Source organism: Cibotium barometz, chromosome 6 (genome assembly GCF_041138505.1).
Source record: "Cibotium barometz isolate CiBa-2024 chromosome 6, ASM4113850v1, whole genome shotgun sequence".
Lineage (NCBI taxonomy): Eukaryota > Viridiplantae > Streptophyta > Polypodiopsida > Cyatheales > Cibotiaceae > Cibotium > Cibotium barometz.
In genome coordinates this window covers 1,711,119-1,732,462 of record NC_141051.1, presented here as the reverse complement: position 1 = coordinate 1,732,462, position 21,344 = coordinate 1,711,119, and the positions used below count along the sequence as shown (strand labels likewise).

The 21,344-nt window shown below is 46.5% G+C and overlaps 1 protein-coding gene across 3 annotated transcripts in view; it reads left to right on the top strand.

Annotated features, from left to right (window-relative positions):
- The first annotated feature begins 1,760 nt into the window (after positions 1-1,760).
- LOC147637332 (acetyl-CoA acetyltransferase 2-like) overlaps positions 1,761-21,344 on the top strand; it is a 55,930-nt gene continuing 36,346 nt past the window's right edge. The window contains exons 1-6 of one of the 3 annotated variants that reach the window (XR_015266022.1): positions 1,761-1,818; positions 1,913-1,968; positions 2,165-2,263; positions 2,388-2,561; positions 2,705-2,810; positions 19,450-19,588. Coding sequence is in view for 2 of the 3 variants with exons in the window: in XM_086799105.1 (XP_086655231.1) it covers positions 1,920-1,968; positions 2,165-2,263; positions 2,388-2,561; positions 2,705-2,810; positions 19,450-19,588 (567 nt within the window). In the remaining variant the exon portion in view is untranslated. The other 2 variants (XM_086799105.1, XM_086799103.1) reach the window with 2 other exon arrangements.

Below are 21,344 nucleotides of genomic sequence, written 5' to 3'. Positions count from 1 at the left end.
TTGAGGGCGAGATCCATATCTCTCTCCCTCTTTACTCCCTACCCAAATGCTTAGCTCCCTTGTGGTGACACCACCATGGGAGGCAAGGTTGAGGAGCCTAGCTTCTCCATAAGAGAGGGTTGTTCGATCACGAATGGCTAAGGGTGCAAATTAGCATAGGCACTTGCATTCCTCATTTCTTCTCTCCCGTGTAAGACTCAAGTATTCCCAAATTGATGAACGTCATCATTATGTTTTATCAAAAGAGTGTTGGTCAAATTTATCTTCAAACTAATAGAGGAAAGATCCAAGGAACGTAAGACTTTTCTAAGAATTTTAGTTGTTTGATAATTATGTGCGGTAATTACAATAAACATTAGAATGAACGTTGAAAGGACACAAATACAATTGAAACACTAAAAAGTTTGTGTTTTTTAATTCTCTTGCCAACAAGGATAGTCATATGCCAAAAATTCCACCTTTAAAAGTTGTGACTAGCAGTCGATTTTATGGGGCCTCAAAAATATGAAAATGTACTATTAGGTGAACAATGCATGTAAGGAAGCTTGAAAAGGAGATGAGAGACTCAAGTGAGTATGCTTGAAAGTAAAGAAAGCTTGAAAAGGAGGGGAGAGACTCAAGTGAGTATGTTTGAAAGTTTAGCATGGGGCATCTTAGTGACACGCATGAAAATTTCAATTCAAGGAGACACAAAACAACAACATTGTTATAATTTTTTAATGCAATACTTTGTAAAAACATGTATTTAATATATTAAAACTATGTAACGTAAAATAGCGACACCTTATGTGAGAGAACATTTACTTGTTAATTCTAGTTATATTACACAATTTCAATCAATGCACAAAAGACACCTTATCAAATTTGTTCCACAATTGGACCTTTGCTTTCACATTCATCCATGTAAACTCAAGTTCAAGTGGGGGTAGGTGAGATCTTCCTTTGGGGGTTGTCATATAAATGGGCCCTCTATCCGAGGGTGAATTTAGAAAGTAGTAGGACTACAGTAATGCTTGTGGAATGCATAAGAATTATCTCTCGAGTCTCCTACCATCACATCTTAAAATGATACACTATTGAATTCTTGTAAAGTGTCATTAAAGGGGTAGGGACACTTATCCCACCACCTATAAAAATTGTAATGTGAGAATTTTCCTCTTCAATAGGGCAAGAGTGCAAAAAATGGTAGCTGTATGAAGACTATAAAACACAAGTGCAAGATTGTGATAATGATGCTTTTTTGTTTTGTCATGTGTGTGATTTTGTAGAGCAAGTAGGTTAGCAATTCATATTTTGTGGTCATCTCGTGAGAGCTAATACATATATACACAATTTTTATGCATTGAAAATGTACTAACCCCTTGTTTTATATCCCGTATACGCATGATTTATAATCATTATTTCACCACACTACAAAATAGGCTTTGGTAACGTGTGTGTGTGAGAGAGAGAGAGAGAGAGAGAGAGAGAGGACAATGAGCCAGGTGCTTCTTTTGAAGGGACGGTTAGGGTTTGCTGCTTGCCAATCGTATGATTTGAGCATGGGTGTGGCACTCTCATCATGTGGAAGGGATTAAAGGGTCCTTTGGTGCATTTTTCTTGGCTCAAATTGAAAAAAAATCGTCTTTTACTGTAATTTTCTCCTTCTTTTGACTAATTGAGGAAAATGTTTTTAAATTTTGGTCTCGCACGGTACATCTATAAGTTTGACCCCATTAGTAGCATGCATGCCAACTGCATGGACATGTCAACCTTTAGTCATCACACGTGGTTCTCAACTTTTGAGCTTTGAAAAACAACAAAAACGCTGCAGTCTTGGTTTGTGTCTTCCAACCGAGCTTTCTTCTACTTTGTTTGTGAAAGGGTTTTGCTTTGCCATCACCTCTATTCACTCTAGCTCTTTTTTCCTCAGAGAAGCCATGGTTTCATCTCCTTCTGCCGATGGCGATCGCACCATTCAACCTCGAGGTAAGCTAGTTAAAGGTCTCCATTAAGTCTATTGCCATGACAGAAAACTAGGGTTTCCTCCCATTTTATCTTCAGATTGCGCAGAGTTTTTCATCTTTAGCCCAATGATGGCATTACACATGTTACCCCATATAATCTGTAGACAAACTAGACCTGGATATGACTCTGTTTCATACATTTCTCATGTTCTGCACAGATGTGTGCATTGTTGGTGTCGCGAGGACGCCAATGGGAAGCTTAAGTGGCTCTCTCTCATCTTTGGCAGCAACAAAGCTGGGATCTATAGCGATCCAAGGTGCCTATGGACCATGGTGTAATTATTGTCCATGTGATTGATTGTTCATATAGACGGTTCAAATCAAAGTAATCTAGCAATTTGGCCATGCCTGGTTCTGATTGGCTTTACAATGCAAATTTAGGTGCGCTAAATAAAGCGGGAGTGCATCCTGATCTTGTGCAAGAAGTGTTCTTTGGCAACGTGCTGAGTGCAAATCTTGGACAAGCCCCTGCTAGGCAGGCGGCTTTAGGAGCAGGAATACCAAACTCTGTTGTTTGTACCACTGTCAACAAAGTTTGTGCCTCGGGGATGAAAGGTGTTTAGCGACCCATAATACATCGTAGAAGAGCTTTATTGTGGAAATAGTGCTCTTTTGATTGTTTTGTTTCCACAATATGATCATCTAGGAGATTATGGCTAATCTTTTATTTTCCATGTGTTTTGTTTATGTTAACGTAGCCATGATGCTGGCTGCCCAAAGCATTCAACTAGGATACAATGATGTAGTTGTGGCAGGAGGCATGGAAAGCATGTCTAATGCACCCTATTATCTTCCAAAGGCTAGGTAACTTCTTAGTTTGTCATTTATGAATTTTACATGGTAAACTTAATACGTGCATGCACACGTGTTTGTGTGTGTGTGTATATATATATATATATATATATATATATAGAGAGAGAGAGAGAGAGAGAGAGAGAGAGAGAGAGAGAGAGAGAGAGAGATCTATTAATGTCTACAAAATACTTGAAGGTGATGGAAAAACTAAAAAAGGATGTGAAAAGTGAAAACTGAAACATGACTTTATAAGCCTCTTGATGGCAGATGTGGGTACAATGAGGGCATGGCATGTCATTGGAGAATCTCATGGATGTGTTTCTATGTGGTGGAGATCCTCGGTGCTTTGGATGGAGGACCCCTGGCATGGAGTAGGCCTGCCCACTTAGGACTCCTCTCGGACGTGAATATGGCCCTTGTGTATGGTTGGTATGAGTTGATGTCGATGCAGCAGGGTGTTGGCATAGGTGGCTGATGTGGATGCTCGCGTCGTGAAGAAATCAGTGATGGATCTCTGACAACGCCTTGTCTCTCAGCATGTCCTCTCAATACTTCATTCTTGTGAGGAACTCCTCCCAAGGATCACCTAATACACAAGCATAAACAAGATTAGAGAAAACAAATAAAAGGACTACAGGCAAGCTCACGCTTACCATAGGTTTGCATCCACAAACCTTCCCCGAGCTAGGGGCTAAGGTTTCACTCCCATGAGTCCATAAATAGAACCTTCTCAGGTTCCCGAAGAACATAAGCGATCCTTCAATCCTCCAACTCTTCATGGATTTGGAAACCTGAAATCTCCGAGACAACTATCTTCTAGCTGCAACATAATACCTGTCCTTTTCTAGGATCTGGTAAATCCTCATGCCTACGGGATAACAAACCTTCCTCTTAGGGACTCCTAAAACTATCAGACACCACAATTGTGTCCCCTTAACGCTATCAAAGTGTTAGGGAATCTGGGTTTTTAACCCAACTTTACATGATTGATTACCGGCGGTGTGCAGTTGAGGAAGATAAATGAACGGACCCTGGCGTTGACACGATCCCACAACTGTGCCTGTGCCTCCTGGTCCTTTCGGGTCGACGGTAACTCCCCTTCCTCTACTTCTGGCCGTGGAACCCCAACAATGATGAAATCAGCAAGGTCGTATGACTCCAGAACAGATTCCATCATCACCTTCCATATGCTGTAGTTATTCCCGTCCAACTGTCGGTCCACCGGGAACGTGGGGAGAGTTGGGATCTTCACATGCTTCTCAGCCATCTCCAATAAATCTGCCATTGCGGGGATGTTACTGAAAAGGGTGGGTGGGTGGGAAAAAAAATTTACACCTGCAAGTGGCTGTCTAGCAAATCAGCCCGCCGTCCTCTTGCTTCTCCTCTTCCCGAACAGTCCCGAATAGTCCACCAATCAGCAACGCAACAGTCCCCCTCTTGCTCACACAACTCCCAAGATCTATCAAGAGCCTAGGGCTCTGATACCATGTCAGAATGCAACGGAGATGATAACCAAATCTGAGAACACTAGAGCAAGAACAGTGCAGAAAATAAACAGCACAAGAGAATGAGAGAGAGAGGCGTGTAACTCTGCTCTATATACACAAGATCCTGGAATATACAAGATACTATGGTATGGGGGCCATGTAAAATGGCCCCAAACATGCAGTCGGCCTGTAGAAAAGGCAGCCGACTGGACCTAAATGTCCACAACCAGCTATATCCACCAGTCGGCCTGTAGAAAAGGCAGAACCATAGTGATACAATAATGTCCATGGCATATCTCATCATGGAATGGAAAACAAAACAGAAAGAAAACATAAACATAGCTATCTCACTGGGGTGATACAAAAGTGTCCATGGAAACTTATCATGGAATACTAAGAACATAGAAACATGAGAGCAACATCAGCTCCGAGTAGATGGTATACCACTCTTCAAAATATCAAGCATGGGGCTAATGAGTATGGCCGAGAGGTCTTCCTCAGCTATGTCATGTGGAAAGGTAGCTCGATGGCGGTGGAGCATGTCTTGGATCTGGAGCTGATGAGGTGATTGTGGCCTATGGCCGGGGGGCCGAGGGCGTCGGGCATGTTGGAGTGCAGAGGCTCAGTCCGAGGTAACTCCTCTTGGGCGAGGTAGGTTTCGAGCAACTCGTGGAGGGTGTCGGAATGCGCAGCGGAATATGAGACACAACTGAGAGCAAACACGTGCAGGACTCCACGCTGAACAGAGGCCCACGTAGAAGACAAGCGCCAGCCTGCAACAAACTGAACTGGGAGCAAAAGGAGAAAAACGCAGACAAGAGAGTGGCTGGGTATGAACTCTGTATATACATAGGAATCCCGAATGAATGATACACTATGGCAAGGGTTGTGGACCCCAGGCAGCAGTCGGCCTGCTCCAGAGGCAGCCGACAGGGACAAATCTCCACGACCAGCCCTCATAGACCAGTTGGCCAGTAACCTTGAGTCGGCCAGGTCAAAAATGAAGACGTGTACAGTCGGCCAGAGGAGATGCGCCTGCCAGCCCGTGATTGCCCCCCAAAGCCATGGAAAAATGGGAAAAGTATGGGAAAAAATATGGAGAGTGGGGAAAAATGAGAAAACACTTAACAAGGGCGGGCACACACCCACAACAGAGGCCCTGGTGTATATGTATAGACAGGAGATGACTTCTAATACCCCCTCTCAGCTCTTGGCCCTGAAACCAACCACAGGGAGCTGGGGTGCCGCCTGAGCAAATCCTGAGATAGCGACTTCGTGAAGAGGTCCACTGTACTGTTCTCCGTCGAACAGAACTCTAGCAAGATGTCATCAGCAACGATCTGTTCACGAACAAAGTGCCGCTTGATGAACATGGGTTCCTTCAGTGGAAGCCCAATCCTGCAATGCAACCTCTGCAACCTCACCACCTCACAAGCAGCATCACAAGCAGCCCGGTACTCTGTCTTTGTCAACGACAAGGCAAAAAATGACTGCCTCTTACTGCTCCAAAAAACTTCTCCTGGGCTTGAAGTAGATCTCCTCGTGTCTGGATCTCCTCCCCAATCTGAGTCTTCCAACCGTGGAGTCGGACTCCATCCATCAATCCCCCTCCTGTGTAAAAGAGTCCATGATCCTTCGCATGCCGCATAAACCACAGGATACGCAATCTTGCCTTCCAAAGAGTCATCTGCAACCATGAGCTCAACTGCCTCATCAGGAAGATCACGTCCAAGCTGGTGTCCATGAACCAAATCAATGAACCGTTCTGCTTCCGAGTCAAAGAGTCATCACACTGCTCACAAGGATCAACACCTGTTACGGTGCAAAGCCAAGTCCTGGAAACCTGCTGAAGACCACGCAAGGCCTTCTGAAACCTGTCAACCACCCCCTCTGAATCCGGAACCACAAAGCCTGGAGTATGCACCTCCTTCTGCAAGTAATCAACTGCCACCTGCCTAGCTTTCCGAGAGGTCCCCGTGGAAAGAGCATCCTCATCTACAGGAGTATCTTTGTCCCAAATACTACGAGACATCAGAGCATAAGTTACCTGTTCAGTTTCCTCTGACTGACGAACACAAGAACCACCAACATCAGTACTGGAAAGTTCCTGCCAATTGCTGCCATCAACTGGCAAGCTATCCACCATCTGGTCCCGGAAAGCGTGCACGTGCAGCGTATCCACACTTAAGTAGCCATTACCAGACTGCTACTCATCACAATCCTGAGGACGTGGGAGAGAGTGTTGAAAGCTTGTAAACTCCATTCTCCACTCCGCCTTCCCAAACCACCTGGCCTGTTGCTTTGTCTCGGAGAGCAATAAAATGCTCATCAAACTCCACCCGTACGCCAGTCTTGCAAACCTGATGCATTGACAACAGATGAAAACCAAGTGACGGAACATACAACACCTGGGAGGAATGCTTCCCCCCTCTGCCATTGGGAACTATCTCCAACCTGCCCTCAATGTGAACTGGGATAGTGGATGTATTCCCAGTAAGAATGTGACCAGAATACTTGCAGAGATCCTGTAAATCTGAATGGGAAGAAGTCATGTGCCTGGAAGCACCACTGTCTAGAATCCACTCCCGAGTATCCGTAGCGGAGAATCCTCCAACCTCCTCCCTGCCTGAAGAAAATGAAACATCGGTGTCCATCACCTCCAGGTGCACAAAAGCCGGAGTCTTCATGATTGCTGGAGAGGAATCTTCACCCTTCTCGGTCTTCCGCTTGGGACACTGCCTCCAATAGTGGCCTTTCTCACCACAATCATTACAAGTCCTCTCTGCCTTTAGTTTCTCCTCGCGGTCAGTGACGGACTTCTTCTCAGAAGACTTCTCCGATGAAGCCTTCCCTTTGCCCGTGTTACGGCCTTTTGACTGTTGGCCAGTTAAGGCCTCCAAACCTCCACCCTGAGGAGGGTTCGTGAATCGTTCCTCCTGGTCCAAGACCATGGGCACAAGCTCCTCCCACGTGATGGTGCTGAGCCTGCCCACTGGTAATCAAAGACGAGTAAAATGCTGAGTACTGAGAGGGCAAATGCGACAGCAACGTTATGGCCATGTTCTCTGACGATATCTCCTTCCCAGCCTGAAGAACGTCCTGCTAAAGAGCCTGCAGCTTGTTAATATGCTCCCGCATCGTCAACGACTTTGCAGGGCTCATAACTCGCATTTGTACCTCCAAGGAAATCTTCATGGGCGATACCCTGTTGTAAAGAGAAGCCAAATGCTGCCATATACCTCTGGCCAGCGTCTCATGCTTTACATGATTGATTACCTGCGGTGTGCAGTTGAGGAAGATAAACGAATGGACCCTGGCGTTGACACAATCCCACATCTGTGCCTCTGCCTGTGCCTCCCGGTCCTTTCGGATCGACGGTACCTCCCCTTCCTCTACTTCCGGCCGTGGAACCCCAACAACGATGAAATTAGCGAGGTCGTAAGACTCTAGAACAGATTCCATCATAACCTTCCATATGCCGTGGTTGTTCCCGTCCAACTGACGGTCCACGGGGAACGTGGGGAGTGTAGGGATCTTCACATGCCTCTCGGCCATCTCTAACAGATCTGCCATTGCGGGGGGTGAACTTTAGTCGTGTGAATGGGGAGGGTGAGTGGGAACAAAACCTGAAGACGAAGCTGCACTTTCTGCTCCCTGCTTCGCCACGTCCTGAACGGCCCCCACGAGGGTCCCCAAACAACACTAAAAAACACGAACAGTCCCGCTCCTCCGCGCCGGGAGCCCGGGGGGGGGGGGGGGGCGGGGTTGAACTTGGTCTTTTGAAGGGAGGGTGGGTGGGAAACACAATGAAGATGAGGCTTGAACTGCATACTCCTCACTTCTCCACGCCCCGCACGGTCCACCGATGCCTTCGATCAGCACCAATCACGAACAGTCCTGAATCTCCAAGTCTCCCGCAAGCTCTTCCAAAGTCTTCAAGGGCTTCAACAGTCCCGCAAGCTCTCCACATCTCCAAGATCTTCAAGCAGCCTTGTGCTCTGATACCATGTCGGAATGCGCAGCGGAATATGAGACACACAACTGAGAGCAAACACGTGTAGGACTCCACGCTGAACAGAGGCCCACATAGAAGACAAGCGCCAGCTTGCAACAAACTGAATTGGGAGCAGAAGGAGAAAAACGCAGACAAGAGAGTGGTTGGGTATGAACTTTGTATATACACAAGAATCTCGAATGAATGATACACTATGGCAAGGGCTGTGGGGGTCCATTTTATATGGACCCCAGGCAGGAGCCGGCCTACTCCAGATGCAGCTGACAGGGACAAATCTCCATGACCAGCCCTCATAGACCAGTCGGCCAGCAACCTTGAGTCGGCAAGGTCAAAAATGAAGACGTGTACAGTCGGCCAGAGGAGATGCGCCTGCCAGCCCGTGACTGCCCCCCAAAGCCATGGAAAAATGGGAAAAGTATGGGGAAAAATACGGAGAGTGGGGAAAAATGAGAAAACACCTAATAAGGGCGGGCACACCCACAACATGTTAGAAGTCATCTCCTGTCTAGTTTTATACACCAGGGCCTTTGTTGTGGGTGTGCCCGCCCTTATGAGGTGTTTTATCATTTTTCCTCACTCTCCGCATTTTCCCTTATTTTTCCCATTTTTTCTGTGGCTTGGGAGGCAGTTCTGAGTTGGCAGGAGCACCGAGTGGCTGGCCGACTGACCCATCAGTAGACAGGTGACTGGCCGACTGCCCAACAGCAGTCGTGGGCCTCTGTACTGCTGGCCGACTGGATGTATGCAGTCGTGGGCTTCATTTAGTGCTGGCCGACTGATGATGTAGTCGTGGAGGGCCTTTTCAGCAGGCCGATTGCTCATGTGGGGGCATATAAATAGGCCCCCAGCCCCCATACCACTTGTGTATTATACCCGGGATTTTCTTGTGTATATAGAGCAGAGTTACACGCCTACATCTCTCTCTCTCTTGTGCTGTATTTTTTCTGCATGCGTTTTGCTCGTGTCCCAGATCTGGTCATCATCTCCGCTGCGTATTCTGACATGGTATTAGAGCCCTAGGCTCTAGATAGTTCTTGGGATTTGTGTGAGCAAGAGGGGGCCTGTTGTGTGGCTGATTGGTGGACTGTTTTGGACTGTTCGGGAAGAGGAGAAGCAAGAGGACGGCGGGCTGATTTGCTGGACAGCCACTTGCAGGTATTAGTTCTTCTTTGTTCCCACCCACCCACCCTTTTTAGAGTACATCCCCGCAATGGCAGATCTGTTTGAGATGGCCGAGAGGCATGTGAAGATCCCGACACTCCCCACGTTCCCGGTGGACCGTCAGTTGGACGGGAGCAACTACGGCATATGGAAGGTTATGATGGAATCTGTTCTGGAGTCCTGTGACCTCGCTGATTTCGTCGTTGTTGGTGTTCCACGGTCGGAAGTAGAGGAAGGGGAGTTACTGTCAACCCGAAAGGACCGGGAGGCTCAGACACAGATGTGGGATCGTGTCAACGCCAGGGTCCGTTTGTTTATCTTTCTCAATTGCACACCGCAGGTAATCAATCATGTAAAGCATATGACGCTGGCCAGAGGTATATGGCAGCATTTGGCCTCACTTTACAACAGGGTATCGCCCATGAAGAGGATTTCCTTGGAAGTACAGATGCGGGTTATGAGCCCTGCAAAGTCGTCGACGATGCGGGAGCATATTAACAAGCTGCAGGCTCTTCAGCAGGAAGTTTTTCAGGTTGGGAAGGAGAGATCGTCAGAGGACATGGCCATAACGTTGCTGTCGCACTTGCCCTCTTCGTACTCAGCATTTTACTCTTCTTTGATTACCAGTGGCAAGCTCAGCACCATCACGTGGGAGGAGCTTGTGCCCATGGTCCTGGACCAGGAGGAACGATTCACGAACCCTCCTCAGGGTGGAGGTTCGGAGGCCTTAACTGGCCAACGGTCGAAAGGCTGTAACTCGGGCAAAGGGAAGGCTTCATCGGAGAAGTCTTTTGAGAAGATGTCCGTTAGTGACCGCGAGAAACTAAAGGCAGAGAGGACCTGTAATGATTGTGGCGAGAAAGGCCACTACTGGAGGCAGTGTTCCAAAAGCGGAAGACCGAGAAGGGTGAAGATTCCTCAGCAGCAATCATGAAGACTCCGGCTTTTGTGCACCTGGAGGTGGTGGACACCGATGTTTCATTTTCTTCAGGCAGGGAGGAGATTGGAGGATTCTCCGCAACGGATACTCGGGAGTGGATTCTAGATAGTGGTGCTTCCAGGCACATGACTCCTTCCCGTTCCGGTTTACAAGATCTTTGCAGGCTTTCTGGTCATATTCTTACTGGTGATACATCCACTATCCCAGTTCACAGTGAGGGCAGGATGGAGATAGTTCCCGATGGCAGAGGGGGGAAGCATTCCTCCCAGGTGTTGTATGTTCCGGCACTTGGTTTTCATCTGTTGTCAGTGCATTAGGTTTGCAAGACTGGCGTATGGGTGGAGTTTGATGAGCATTTTGTTGCTCTCCGGGACAAAGCAACAGGCCAAGTGGTTTGGGAAGGCAGAGTGGAGAATGGAGTTTACAAGCTTTCAGCACTCTCTCTCCCAGGTCCTCAGGTTTGTGATGAGTGGCAGTCTGGTAATGGCCACTTAAGTGTGGATACGCTGCAGGTACAGGCTTTCCGGGACCAGATGGTGGATAGCTTACCAGTAGATGGCAGCAGTTGGCAGGAACTTTCCAGTACTGATGTTGGTGGTTCTTGTGTTCGTCAGTAAGAGGAAATTGAACAGGTCACTTATGCTCTGATGTCTCGTAGTATTCGGGACAAAGAACCTCCAGTAGATGAGGATGTTCTTTCCGCGGGGACCTTTCGGAAAGCCAAGCAGGTGGCAGGTGATTACTTGCAGAAGGAGGTGGTTTCTCCAGGCTTTTTGGTTCCGGATTCAGAGGGGGTGGTTTACAGGTCTCAGAAGGCCTTGCGTGGTCTTCATCAGGTTTCCAGGACTTGTTTGTGCACCGTAACAGGTGTTGATCCTTGTGAGCAGTGTGATGCCTTTTTGACTCAGAAGCTGTATGGTTCATTGATCTGGTTGATGGACACCAGATTGGACGGGAGCATCCTGATGAGGCAGTTGAGCTCATGGTTGTGGATGACTCTTTTGGAGGCAGGATTGCGTTTCCTGTGGCTTCTGCGGCATGCGAAGGATCATGGACTCTTGTACACAGGAGGGGGATTGTTGGATGGAGTCCGACTCCACGGTTGGAGTGACTCAGTTTGGGGAGGAGATTCGGATACGAGGAGATCTACTTCAGGCCCAGGAGCAGTTTTACGGAGCAGTAAGAGGCAGAGTACTGGGCTGTTTGTGATGCTGCTTGTGAGGTGGTGAGGATGCAGAGGTTGCATTGCAGGTTTGGGCTTCCATTGGAGGAACCCATGGTCATCCAGAGGCACTTTGTTCGTGAACAGATCGTTACTGATGACATCCTGCTAGAGTTCTATTCGACGGAGGATAGTACGATGGACCTCTTCACGAAGTCACTCTCTCAGGATTTGCTCAAGTGGCACCCCAGCTCCCAGTGGTTGGTTTCACAGCCAGGAGCTGAGAGGGGGTGTTAGAAGTCATCTCCTGTCTAGTTTTATACACCAGGGCCTTTGTTGTGGGTGTGCCCTCCCTTATGAGGTGTTTTATCATTTTTCCTCACTCTCCGCATTTTTCCCCTATTTTTCCCATTTTTTTTGTGGCTTGGGAGGCAGTTCTGAGTTGGCAGGAGCACCGAGTGGCTGGCCGACTGACCCATCAGCAGATAGGTGACTGGCTGACTGCCCAACAGCAGTCGTGGGCCTCTGTATTGCTGGCCGACTGGATGTATGCAGTCGTGGGCTTCATTTAGTGCTGGCCGACTGATGATGCAGTCGTGGAGGGCCTTTTCAGCAGGCCGACTGCTCATGTGGGGGCATATAAATAGGCCCCCAGCCCCCATACCACTTGTGTATCATACTCGGGATTTTCTTGTGTATATAGAGTAGAGTTACACGCCTACATCTCTCTCTCTCTTGTGCTGTATTTTTTCTGCATGCGTTTTGCTCTTGTGTCCCAGATCTGGTCATCATCTCCGCTGCGTATTCTGACACAACAGAGGCCCTGGTGTATATGTATAGATAGGAGATGACTTCTAACAGAGGGTCCACAAAATCCACTATATCGGTGTCCTCCACCCTGGGTCCGAAAGAAACTGGTGATGGTTGGCTTGCGAGGGAGGGGGCGGGGTGGCTGGGGCCGAAGCTCTCTCAAGGTGTCCTTGTGTATACGGAGCTCAAGCAGGAAGAGGCCTAGGCTATGCTGGTCCTAGAAGTCAATTGTAATATGCAGCGAAAGTCTTTGTATTGGAGGATCCTGTCACACAAATGCTCACACTGTCTTCTGTATCCTAAGTTTCGTGAGTTTAGCAATCCACATTAATATTTCAAACTTTAAAGAGATGAGAGAGAGAGATATGAGAACTGTACACCAGATTGGGTCCCAAATTACCCACTGAAGGGTCCCCTATCCCGATAACGAGATAGTATTTGCTTTATTACTTAGAGAGAATGACTGTCGACCTTAGATAAGCCAAACGCAAGATCTCGGAGGATCGGAAGCCTGGCTGAACTGTACACGGCTCTAGAAACACCTCAATGAACTGATCTCGAGCCTATGCACTCTTCCCAAGGGCATGAGGAAGTGATGCACACCTGAGGCTGAGAAGTTACTGTAGTGGACTGTTCTAAGCTATGTAAATATGCTGAAAATGCTTATGAATGCTGTGTTACCTTCACCAGATGACTGAAGCATGTATGGATGACGCACAAAGGGCGGAGGCACTGCTGTAGGGCTGAATACGCAAGGTAAACTGCTGTAGAACTGCAAACGCAGGACTGAACTGACCTGAATACCTGCTGGTGGTGATCTATGCTCAAACGCAGAGGGTACCTACTGAACTGGGGTCTGAAAGAGTGCTGTATGCAGGTGCCTGTAGGCTGAAAGGACAGAACTGCTGCGTTAGAGTACAGATGGCTGCGCCTAAGGGCTGTAAGGACTGCGGTGTTGCGTTAAACTGCTAGGACTGCGGAGTAAGACTGCTGATGTGCTGCGTTAAACTGCAGGGACTGCTGAGAGCAGAAACACAAGCTTTAGGGGTGTTGAGAGGCTAATGCAGAAGCTCCAGAAGGGCTGGATCAGTCTAGGCTGAAGGCGGGGAATGCTCCTAGTGCTGAGGATGAAGGCGCCTAGCTTTCTGTAGACTGAATGAAGAACTAAGCCCTATGCGAGCCTATTTACACTAACTAGGGGTTGGTCAAGTTGGCTGGTCATTTATTTAATAAAGTTTATATTTATAAATGACATTAAATGCTAAATAAATACCATAAAATATGGGAAAAATACTTGATAAATCCTAGTAAATTCCCTAAGGCTTCTGGGATGTTCTAAATGATGCACAGGCATATGAATGCATATTATGTAGGATGCAGAGTGCTTTATGATGCAAACCCTAAGGCTTCTACTGACTCTACATGCATGAATGATTCTCTCCCAAGTGGGTTAAGGGACTTGACTGACTGACTGACCCGCTAAGGCTGAGGAATGACCTACGTAGCTCGTGCTTGACTTATCTTGGACTGAGGATGTACAATGGGGTCACGACGTACGACAAATATCATCCTACTGGGTTCTAATAATGTAAAAATGTTGCATTGTTAATGATGAGCCAGTTTGTCACCATGCACTGAGTGCAGAGCATAGTAGCAACGGAACGGGAATGGGAACGGAACGAAAGCACCACTAGGGGAATGGGAACGGGAACGAGGGGGAACGGAAACAAGGAACGACCTAGATAATTCCTAGAAATGACAATAAATCTTAACATACAATGCTCATTTATATAACCAAATCAGAGACACTAAAGTCTAGTGCACCACAATTTGCATGGCTAGATACTAACACTGAACAGATCTCACAAGTCAAAATAAATTAGCCCACATAGTCCAAAGTCCAAGCCTCAAGGTGACATGCAAATAGTAAGGAGATATCATGCATGGCTACTGCCAGTGATGCCATCAAGGAGACTATCATCTATGTCATCCAAGAAAGCCCTGTCATCAAGACCATCATCTGCAGCATTCAAATCTTCAATCCCATCTTGACCAGGATCTGCAAGTCCATGTGTCTCCTCATCATCCGAGGACTCATCAAGCAATATAAACTTCTCTGGTTTGGGAGAAGGCATATCACCAAGCAAGCGCAAATTAGCACTTACAAAAATCAAGTCATTGACTTGTTTTGTTCCAAATTTGTTCCTCTTCTTGGATGCAACATGGTCGAACACACTCCATAGTTGCTCAATCGGAGAGGAGCTTGCACCTTGAGACAAGATCCTTACTGCCAATGATTGAAGCTGTGGTGTTACGAGCCCCATAATTCTCCCACCATAAAGCAGTCCCTATCTTAAACCTATCTCTCTGTGCATCAGCCGATCCAAACCTTCCCAACTTGCTGCGATAAAATCCAAGTTGGTCTTTCACCAACCTTCTTTTATCTGCATCACGAACCTGCCTAGAAAGCACTGTCTCCCAACCATCCATCACCTCATCATCGGCCTCTTGTCCACATCCTTGGAACTCGGGATCCAAGATATACGCAGCAACATGCATAGGAGAATGATAACCATTCCATCGTGCTTCACATAATTCTTGAACCTGTGCATATTTCTCATCAGACAAGCCCATGGTCAGCCCCCTCATAAACCTTGCCAATGCATGGCTCCCGTCCATCTGCAATCCGCATCAAGTGCATGATCGGCTTCATCATAGCATTGATAGTGTTGACTTCATTCCAAAATGTGAAGTCTTGTATGGTTCTTGCAACCTCTATGCCGGCTCTTGATCGAGAAAGAGCCCATCCCATCCACTCATTGCATACAACCAACTGCTTCAAAGGCAAGTGCACTTTGGATAACCTCTTCATCATGAGAAAGTTATAACCAAAGCATGTCTCTGAGTACTTCAAGAGATCGTTTTTGGGCGATCTCTTGCGGAATTCATTCAAAATAAACTGATGGTTTTGAATGAAGCTTATTATCTCCTTGCCTTTTTGAATGTGTGGATCAACCCATGGCAAGCTGCCAACATTCTTCAATAAGTTGCTCAAACAATGAGCAAAGCATGGACTAAATGTGATATGCGGATACCTGTCTTCAAGCTTAAGACCAGCTGCTCTATTTGTTGCCTCCCATTAGCTAAGAACTGAATAACATTCTCTGGTTCAACTTTCTCAATACCTTCGGCCCACTCTTCCACAAGCTGATCTGCAGCTTTTCCAATCCCAAAAGCATCATGTGAGGAAATGAATTGCTTCTTCGAGAATAAGCAACCATGCCATGAATGGACCTTTTTCGAGTGTCACTCCAGCCATCTACAATAAGTGACACACCATTCTTTGCCCAACTTTCATGCACAGACTCTAAAGCACATTCAATTGCAGCTTTCTCCTTTTGCAACAAGGTGGTCCGTAGTGTCTCATACGAAGGAGGCTTGTATGTTGGGCCATACCGTGCAATCTCCTGGACCATTTCAATGAAATATGGAGACCTGGCAACATTGAATGCTACATGATCATGATAAAAGAACCTTGCAACAGCTGCATCTACCCTCTCTTTCTTGCGGGGATCCCAAGCTGCTCCCAAGGTTTGCTGCTTGCCGGAGCTTGCACCCATAGACTGCGAATCTTGGGAAAATGCAAAGCTCCCAAGTCCTCCATACTGTTGTCTATCTCCCAAGTGCACATCCTCCCCATGTCTACTGAAGTAAGATGCATCAATTGCCGGTTTCTTTCGTGCACATGCTTTCTCCTCTTCACTTGGGTACTTTGCCAAAAGCTCTCTACGCATTTCAGGTGTTGTTCGTGGGCATTTGTTCACTTGTGCTTTTTCATTGTTTACATGGCATAGATGTGCTCTCACACGGTTTGCTCCTCCTGACTTCTCTTTGTTACATTGCTTGCATTTCCATCGTGTTGCACCTCCCTTAGATGAATACCTTTCTAGCCTTTCAACCTCGTCCCACCATGTAGCATTCGAAGCCGATCGCTTTGAACCCGAGTAAGCCATGATTTCTGCAAATTCGGGCAAAAAGTTGAATAGACTTTCAAAGCTAACCATTACAGAGAAATGAGTCCTTTTTTTGTCTATTGTTTAATGGGGAGAGACTGTGCAGTCTAGATTGTGACATAGGTAATTTTTAAAACACCAAAAGTTCAAACAAAGAAAGAGAGAGAAGAAAGAGAAAAGCTTGCTGCCTTGCCTTGTAAAGATGTAAACTGTTGAACTTGAGTCTTGATCACTATGTTGCACAGGGCCCAGGCAGGTTGCACTGTTGCTGCTTGCAGGCTGGTACCAGGCACAGTGTTGAGAACTTGAGTGTACTACTGTTGTGGACTTGTAGACTATAGTAGAATGTAGTGTACACTGTACACGGCAAGGGCTGGGGGCCTGGAGGTTGGGGCGACTCAGGGCTGGCTAGCAGCTGGAGCAGGCTATAGGTCGGCTAGATGTACTGCCTGGTACAGAACAGTATGGGCAGGCAGGCAGGTAGGCAGGGCCTGCAGGCGACAACAGTACAGGGCCACGGCCCACAGGTGACGGGCAAGCTGTAGGTGACGGGCGTCAGGCAGGCTGCAAGTGAGGGCAGGCCGCAGCATGGCGACTACAGTACGGGCGTCGGGCAGGCTGCAGGTTGGTGAACTTTCAAAAAGCGACGGGCGAAAGGTGACAACAGTACGGGCGTCGGGCTTCTATTAAAATAAAAAAAAAATCAACGTCATCGTTCCCACGTGGGGGAACGGCAGCCCAACGTTCCATCTCGCGTTCCACCGGCGTTCCATGGACGTTCCACCACCTCGTCGTTCCTGACCCCCGTTTCCATCGTTCCCTTCATGCTGGCCATGGGGGAATGCGTTCCACTGTTCCCCATGGGGGGAAACGGGGTTCCCCTGCTACTATGGTGCAGAGTGCATGTGACATCAATGATCCTGGAGAGGGGACCAAATCCCTCATGAAATAGACAGTGAAACGACCCACGGTTCTCATAGTATACTGGGCAGCGGCATATGTAATGCTCCTCCGTCTCAACCTCTGTGTGGCATAATCGGCAGATCCTCTTCTCTTTGGGTCTCCGTATGAGCTTCCCGGCTCTGAAGAGAGAGAAAGAAAGAAAGATATATTAAGCGTCTACTAAAGACCCAATGGGCCTATGAGACCAAAGTGATACAATAATGTCCATGCCATATCTCATCATGGAATGGAAAATAAAACAGAAACAAAACATAAACATAGCTATCTTACTGGGGTGATACAAAAGTGTCAATGGAAACTCATCATGGAATACTAAGAACATAGAAACATGAGAGAAGCATCAGCTCCCAGTAGATGGTATACCACTCTCCAAAATATCAAGCATGGGGCTAATGAGTACGGCCGAGAGGTCTCCCTGAGCTATGTCACATGGAAAGGTAGCTCGATGGCGGTGGAGCATGTGTGAGAGACATAGAGAGAAACCTTTAGTGACGAGTTGTACTGAGCAATTGAAGGCACACACACACACACACACACACACACACACGTACCTTATCTTTAAAAACCCGTCACTTTTAAAAATAAAAGAACTGAAACCTTAATACTGCAAGAAACCCACCAACGTTTAAAAAAAAGACTCAAAAAAAAGCCTTCAAAGAAACACGATTTTCAAACATGAAACGTTTGAGAAACGTTTCCCCAAGATCTTTCATGGAAGAAACGCGTTTCTTGGCAACTATGAACAGGAAGTAGCCATAGCATCTCTCCTCTGTGATGGGAGCTCACCATGTAGTCGAAGGATATCCTGGATTTGCAGCTGCTAGGTGGAGTGATGAGGCCTCTGAGAGTTGGGGCATCTGGCTCACGCTCAAGAGTGACGTTGTGTGTACCTCTAGTCTCTATTGTTTGACAGCAACACCCTTCCTATCACTTAGATAGCAACATCCTTCCTATCTCTTTGATAGCAACATTTGTCACTTGCAGTGTTGTACTGTGCATGTTGTGACTTGTGAGCCCTTGTCTAGGGACAAGTCACCAGATGCAATCTAGACGTTAGGTCAATATAGACTTTAGGGTTACTTTTTTGATGAGCACTGTGCATGTTGTGAGCCCTTGTCTAGGGACAAGTCACCAGACACAATCTAGGCTTTTGGTCAAGTCAGTGTCAAGTCACATCGTGCCAGCCATGCATACAAACACTTGCAAGATGTAATGATGTTATATAGTCGATAGAAGTTGTCAGTAGCACTTTTGGGAAGGCCTATGACCAAGCATACATGTAACCTTTTCCATGTACATAATATATATACTGTAAACCAGTCTTTCTCTCTTCTCTCATGCATTTTGCATTAAGGTTCCTAGAGTCTAATAAGTGTCTAGAATTCCTTGTTGATCCAACTCCAAGAGGGAGATAGATGATCTGATGTACTATGATGCCTAGCTGTATATAGGCCCTGGAAATGCAAGTTGGCCGGTATATGTGTTGTTGGCCAGTTCTTGTCCAGACTGAAATAAATCAGCATTAAATGCTGCATTTTCACACATGCGGGTCTGCGGGTTGCTGACATGGCATGTCCACATGCTGCCGACTGTTGTATGACCTATAAATGCTGTAATATTTCTGCCAAATGTGGGATTAGATGTGAGGTTTAGCCATGTCCACGTGTGTGCATGTGACATAGGTGCTCTAACAGCTAGTCAAGAGTCAGTAGGCCGATTGTGCGCGAATCCATAAGTCCAACAACCATGGGGCCATGGATAGGCCAGCCCTAGGGGATGTGAGCAGCCCATAGGCAGCCACTTTTAGGCGCTGATGGCTGTCTGATCATGACTACCTATTTGAGATCGTCTTGTATGGGGCCTTGGATGTCTGGTCTCTTATCACTTTGACAGCATATCAACTCCATATGTGGGGGTCTGTGATGGGTGCAGAGGGACTCCTTTTTGGCAAGGATTCTGCAGTCATCATGGCATCGTTAGGGGTTTCATGTACTAAGTACTATGTATTTTTCATGTGATTATTTTAGTAATGCCAACACATTTTTACAAAGCGGACCTTTGATCTTATCTTACTTGTGCTTCTTTGTGTTTTTTTAGGCAAGGTTATCGGTTGGGACATGGAGAGATTGTAGATGGGATGATGAAAGATGGCTTGTGGGACGTTTACCATGATTATGGAATGGGTGTCTGTGCAGAATTGTGTGCCGAGCAACATGCCATCAGTAGGGAAGATCAGGTGTGTTGCTTGAAGCCATTAGGCTGTTCTTTCTATCTGTTGGTTTTTTTGGCAGATTTTTTTAAAGCATTCAATAGGGATAGTAGAGAGCATCATTGGGTGTTTTTTGATCATACTTGATAGTCAACTGTGGGTGCCATACTCAAGACATGTCTAGCACACACCATAATGAAGGGATAGGAAATGAAGATGAGACTAAGGCTAAATTCTTCGAAATGAAGATGAGACTAAGGCTAAATTCTTCGAAATAGGGGACAACCCACACAATTTGACCACCAACATACAATTTTGGAAGCCGGCAGACTACTGCCGGAACTCCCTGTTCACAGCTTTGATGACCAATGCTGCTTAACTCTAGAACTGTATCAGTCTTCTTCTCCCCTCTCCACCTTCTATTGATACTGCTTCCCCTCAGTCGATGAGTGCATGCCAAAGACATTTACTTGTAAACTAGAGGTCTTCACACAGTCCAAGGTGAAATATATTTTGTATTCTCAATCGTGAAGTTATCCTCCATGAATGATCACTTGCTACCTTCCACTCTTTCCTAAGGATCTTAGCTACCTCATGATCTATCCAAGGGGCCTTCTCTGCTTCTTTCGTTGCAGCGGAAGGACTTCAACAGCTTCCTTATAAATCTAGTTTTCTTGTGATGAGTCCAACATGTACAACATAGCAGTGACATCCTTATGCCCGGTTTATTGCCTTAAAACAATTACCTCTTGAATTCTCTCAAGTTGTAATCTTAGACTTATTTCTATCTTATGAAGGCATATTCATTGACATCAAACATTTACCTCCAAGACAACATGACATGCTCACGAGTATGTGTGCTGTTATCAGCATCACAGGTTTGAGAGATGTCAAAACGTATCATTCCTTGGTGGTCTCAATGGAGACTTTACATTGTGCAAATCTGTTTGCTGTGTGTAGCTCATGATTGTGTCCTATATTGAAGTTTGTGTGATTCTAGGGTATTCAACTATGATCCTCTTGGCTCTAATACCATGTGAAAAATATGTGCTATTGCTGTAAATCTGAAAATAGAGGGTAAAACAACATATATGTGTAGACGGTAGATTGTAGATGATCAAGAACCTGAATATGATAGAAGGTACAGCACGAGGGGGACCTGTGAGTGCTGGTATGTACAAGTCAGGGCTGAAATCAGAGATGAAATGATGTGGGGATGAGGCACCTATTTATATAGGTTCTCATGAGCTGGTCGGCCAGGTCCTACAGGCCGACCTGGACAAGAGTCCATAAAATAAGCTAAAAATGCACCTAAAAATGGTGCAAAAAATAGCAGATAAATATGCAGTGCAGGCCCTTATAAATGGGCCAGATACAAGCATGTAGGGAGTCCATCTAGGGATGAGCAATATTTCCAACACCTCCTCTTCAGCACCAGATGGGTGGACCAATGCCGGTAAGACCTTCAAAGAAGCTTGAGGGAGCGGTTTGGTGAAGAGGTTTGCAAGGTTGTCCTTAGTAGAATACACCAAGCGAAGAAGACCAAGTTCGATCCAGTCTTGAACAAAATGATAATGCACTTCGATATATAGCAACACAACCAAAGACTTGAAAATGCGATACAGATGGCTTATGTCTAGAAAATGCATCCTCCAGTGTCAACCTGTCAACCGCCTTCTTGAGTGAGCGCTTTATGAGATAAATAGAAGTAGCCATAGCTTCTCCCCAAAACGCGGGTGAAAGGCCAGAATGATGCAATAAAGATCTTGCCATCTCTTTCACG